The 5,616-nt window shown below is 43.4% G+C and overlaps 1 protein-coding gene across 1 annotated transcript; it reads right to left on the reverse strand.

The window, feature by feature from the left end:
- Positions 1–3,500: 3,500 nt before the first annotated feature.
- Positions 3,501–3,656, reverse strand: LOC308233208 (large ribosomal subunit protein eL39-like; the record flags this gene model as incomplete). Its single annotated transcript, XM_080640071.1, has 1 exon — positions 3,501–3,656. The coding sequence occupies one exon, from the start codon at positions 3,654–3,656 to the stop codon at positions 3,501–3,503; it is 156 nt and encodes a 51-aa protein (XP_080496197.1).
- Between the last annotated feature and the right edge of the window lie 1,960 nt (positions 3,657–5,616).

Raw genomic sequence — 5,616 nt, forward strand, 5'->3', positions numbered from 1 at the left:
GCCATGGAGGCCGCCCTGGCCTTGGAGAGGAACCTGACCAGGCCCTTTGGGAGCTGCAGGCCCTGGTTCTACCCACGCAGCCTCTCAGCTCTGTGACTTATTTCCGGGAGAACCACTTCCGGGGCGAGGAGGTGAAACTCAGCAAGAAGATGGGCTCACCTGGCTCACCTCCGCAGCTGGCCGGCTCCAGGCTGGTGGGCGAGTGTGTTTTCGAAAGGCTCACCCTCCAGCACGACCGGGAGCCTTTAGAGCCCTGAGGCCTTTGAGGGGTCCCTCTGCATCCCCCTGGTGTCTGGCTTTTACCTGAGCCTCTCCCCCAAACTGCTAGCCATTCTTTAACCACCCTGAAGCCCTCTCCCGTGCATTGGACCAAATTAAACAATAAAGCTTTTTGCAGAAAAAAAAAAAAAAACATATTTGATGAGATATCATTCACATACCAAATAATTTACCCATTTAAAGTCTTTGATTCAATGGTTTTTTTTAATGCATCCACAGAGTTGTGCACAATCAGTTTTAGAATATTCTCACTCCTCCACAAAGAAATGCTGTACCTATTAGCAGTCACTGCAATTGCCCTCACACTGTTACTTCTCCCACCTCACCTCCAGCCCCAGGCAACCACTATTCAACTTTCTGTGTCTACAGATTTGCCTATTCTGGATATTTCATATACATGGAATCACACAACATGTGGTCTTTTATCTTTCACTTAGCATAATGATTTCAAGTTTCATCCATGTTGTAGAGTGCATCAGAACACCATTGCTTTTAGTTGCCAAATGGTATTTTCAGTCAGTGTTTGGGAATCTTAAGTATGCAGAGAGCTGGCTAGGAGATATATGAAAATTTTGAAACTTCTGAGTGTCCACACCCCTAACCCCCTATCAAGGGTCAACTGTATTCCATTATGTGAATACTAGAGGCCCAGTGCACGAATTCATGCACCAGTGGGGTCCTGTAGGGAGCGGTTATAGGGTTAAGCCTCGGACTGACCTGCTGGCAAAGCCACAAACAAGTCCCAGCTTAGAGGGCACAGCCCTTTTAGCATAATTAAGCTTGATCTTGTGACTGCTCCTAGATCTTTCCTGGGTAGCTAATGGGCTGTGGGAGGTGCAGCAAGTGCTGCCAAAACAAGTGAAACTTACAAGAACATTGTAAATTATCTTGTTTACCTCTGACAATAAAATAAAGCATCAGCTTACAGTCTAGATCTGTTCTGTGGTCTCATTCAAGCACAGAAGATCCACCTAGACCAGCCATGGGCAAACTACGGCCCACGGGCCGGATCCGGCCTGTTTGGCTGTTCTATCCGGCCCGCGGAGCCGAAAGAGTGGAGGGTTCTCTTGCTCTCCCCTCCGCTCCTTTACTTTGAATTTATATTAGTTCACACAAACACTCCATCCATGCTTTTGTTCCGGCCCTCCGGTCCAGTTTAAGAACCCATTGTGGCCCTCGAGTCAAAAAGTTTGCCCACCCCTGACCTAGACCCAGCTTATTCTCTTTGTCTGTCTTTTCTTCATCCTTCACCAGCCCTCCCTCAGCCTCGCCAAACCCTTGGCTGTGCTGGCACGGCACAGGGTCCCTCAGCCTGGCCTGCGGGATCAGGCCGAAACCAGCTCTCCGACATCCCCCAAGGGGTCCCGGATTGCGAGAGAGTGCAGGCCAGGCCGAGGGACCCCACCAGTGCATGATCGGGGCTGGGGAGGGATGTGGTAGGTTGGCCAGCTGGGGAGGGACAGCAGGACGGCTCCAGGGCATGTCTGACCCGTCTCGCTCAGTTCGGATCGGCAGGACCCCAGCGGCAAGCTAATCTACTGGTAGGACCATCTGCCCCCTGGTGGTCAGTGCACGTCATAGCAAGCAGTTGAGCGGTCTTAGCATATCATTAGCAGATTATGCTTTGATTGGTTGAACAGACAACTGGACAACTGGACACTTGGCATATTAGGCTTTTATTATATAGGATATAACATTTTGTTTATTCATTCATCACTTGATGGATATTCCAATTGATTCTAGATGTATATTCTTTCCTTTATTCTTCCCAATATTCCTGGAAGATAGGTGTTAATGTCCTCATTTCACAGATGAGTAAACTGAGCCTTAGAAAGGTTAACTACACTGCCCTCTCATCTAAACAATGGCACTGAGATTGAACCCAGGTCTGTCTGAGTCCAAAGGCACTGAGATTGAACCCAGATCTGCCCTCTATGTTTAATCACCATCTGTTATTTGGCAAACATTGTGAATGGAGGGATGTGTAGATCATGCCAAAATCCAAGGACTCATGGAAATCACTGATGTTCCCACCTTTCAAGGAATTTAGCTATTAATTTTCAAATGTTATAGTTGTGTGACATAGCAGAAGGAACTTGAGCTTTGGGATTCAATCTTGAATTTGAATCTCACATAACTAGCTTTGTGATTTGGGACAGATTAACTTCTCTAAGCCTGTTTTTTACCTATGCAAAGGCAGATAAGTCTGACCTTACAGGGTTGTTATGAGGATTAAATAACCTGACAAATAATAGGTAATAAGAATATGGTCACTATTATTATTATTTTATTATTACTGTTTGCAGTGGTACCAAAGCAAGTAAAATATACCCTCCGCATACACACATACATTTTTCCCATAGGGAAGATATAATCTGAAGAGGTTGGTTTGGGATACATGGTAGTGGGAAATCCAAGCAGAAGTCTCCAACAGTAAGCAGACAGAGATAACAGGCCAGAGCTCAGGTGACAGGTCAGGGCTAGAGATATAGATTTAGGGGTTATCAGCATGGTGGTGAGGGGTGAAGCTGTGACAACTATTCAGGTAGAACCAGGCAGAAAATCCAGTGTCTGAGCCTTGGGATGTGCACAGTTAAAGCCAGGATAAGAAATAGGAACCAGTAAACGATGTAGAATTAAGTATTTGGTGGTGTTGTGATTGTGCCAGAATAGCATTATATTTTGAAAGCCAAAGGAGAAAATATATTTAAGAAATAGATAAGAGGCAGAGGAGAAAGTTGAGAAGGTTATGTTGCAGAAAGGTTTGCAATAATGAGAACTGAGAATAGGTCATTACATTTGGCAGTCAAGAAGTCAAGGGTGATCTTTAAGTGCTGGCCATCTATCCTTGCATGCATGCATTCATCCATGCATCCATTCATTCGTTCAATGGTTCATTTAACATTCATTGAACACCTATAGTGCATCAGTACTGTGCTGTGGCTGAGAAACACATGGGAAAAACGCAATTCCTTGCCACACTGAGAAGGACATATTGCAGAAGGAAAGTTCAGTGTTGTTTTTCTTAAAGGTCTCACACATTTATTACTGAGCCAGCCTACTACTGCAGACAGAAAATCAACAGAGCAAAAGCATGAGTCCAATAATTTCCCAATTAAAATGCCCAACTGTCCAGACAATAGTGATCTTTTCAATCATTGAAAGATGCAGGAAACCTGGATACCGCAGAAATATGCAATCCATCTCTCATGTGTGATTCCTCATAGACCCAGTTTGGTTCTTCTCCAATGTCTCCCCTTCAGGTTGTACCTGATTTCATTACCAGTTTTCATCTGAAACCACTGGGGAATGAGCCTATTCTGCTTTTGTTTCTTGGCTAGGAACCTCTTGATCCTGAAAGTCTTGTGGGAAGACATGGTGAAGGAGATTCAAATGCACGCACCTTGATGGCAGAGAAAGAGAGAGAAGGAATGAAAGTTCAGTGTTTTAAGAACCATACTTTTGTCTATGAGCTGGGCCCAGGAGGAGAAACTGATGCTTCATGGGACAACTGTGATGGAAAGACAGAAAATTAGCAAATCAGGAGGAAACTGAAGGGATTGTCAAAGGCAAACCTGAATGAGAGAGGGCCTTTTTAATTTTAAAGGCGGTATTAAAAAGGGGAAAGAAAAGGTAGAAGCCTTTGGGTTAACATATTTGACACAAATATCATCTGGACACTTCTCACTGGTTTACAATTGAGATGTTGCTACATGGAGTCTATCAATTTTTAAAGCTTGGGATGAATTATTTTTTAAATATATTTCAGAGAGGAAGGGTGAGGGAGAGAGAGAGATAGAAACATCAATGATGAGAGATAATCATTGACCGGCTGCCTCCTGCACACCCCCTACTGGGGATAGAGCCTGCAACCCAGGCATGTGCCCTTGATGGGAATCAAACCTGGGACCTTTCAGTCTGCAGGCAGATGCTCTATCCATTGAGGCAAACCAGCTAGAGCTTGGGATGAATTTTTTAAAGTTGACAGCACTTTTCAAGTGTACATATTGATAATTTCTCTCCAAGGATCTGAATTTTTTTTCCCCTCCCAGAACTTTGAGTAAAATGGATCCTTCAAGAAAACGCACCATATTCATCCTTTAGCTCCAGCTCCTTTGACCTACTAAAGAAACTACAGACTCCTCCCCTTCTCCCAGCCCCTCACCTCTAATCAAGGTACCCCTAGTCAGAGAAGCACATTAGGTAATGGATGCCAGGATACCTTGGCGTCACACATGTGGCCATACTTCCACATTAAAACAAACAGATGAAGAGCAGTGAATACAAATCAATTCAGATGTTTAGATAGAAAATAAAACATAGGCATAAGCAATAAAATCAGAAATCCAAAAATCAAAAGAAGAAAATTATGACATATTGACTATTAAAGGGTAAAACAAGTTAACACTGAAAAAATTAAATAAAAACTTTTAAGAATGAACTTTGAAAAAACTTAAAACTTAAGCAAACTTAACATAAATAAACTTTAAAAATGGAACAAACTAAAACCACAAGAATAAAAAAGAATAGTGACAAGCTAAATTAATGATAAAACTTTTAAAAGAAGTAGGTTTTAAAAATCTAATCACGCCCTAACCGGTTGCTCAGTGGATAGAGCGTCTGCCTGCGGACTGAAGGGTCCCAGGTTCGATTCCGGTCAAGGGCATGTACCTTGGTTGTGGGCACATCCCCAGTAGGGGGTGTGCAGGAGGCAGCTGATTGATGTTTCTCTCTCATCGATGTTTCTAACTCTCTATCCCTCTCCCTTCCTCTCTGTAAAAATCAATAAAATATATTTTTTAAAAAAATCTAATCACAAGATTAAAGGTTATAGCCCTAGCCAGTTTGGCTCAGTGGATAGAGCAGTGGTTCTCAACCTTTCTAATGCCACGACCCTTTAATACAGTTCCTCATGTTGTGGTGACCCCCAACCATAAAATTATTTTTGTTGCTACTTCATAACTGTAATTTTGCTACTGTTATGAATCATAATGTAAATATCTGTGTTTTCTGATGGTCTTAGACTCTACAGCAGCGGTTCTCAACCTGTGGGTCATGGCCTACAGGTTGAGAACCGCTAGCAGGGTCGCCTAAGACCATCGTAAAACACAGATATTTACATTATGATTCATAACAGTAGCAAAATTACAGTTATGAAGTAGCAACAAAAATAATTTTATGGTTGGGGGTCACCACAACATGAGGAACTGTATTAAAGGGTCGCGGCATTAGAAAGGTGGAGAACCACTGAGATAGAGCATCAGCCTGTGGACTGAAGGGTCCCAGGTCAAGGGCACATGCTTGGTTTGCAGGCTCGATCCCCAGTGGGGGACATGC

This window comes from Plecotus auritus (genome assembly GCF_963455305.1).
Source record: "Plecotus auritus genome assembly, chromosome: 9".
NCBI classification, from domain to species: Eukaryota; Metazoa; Chordata; class Mammalia; order Chiroptera; family Vespertilionidae; genus Plecotus; species Plecotus auritus.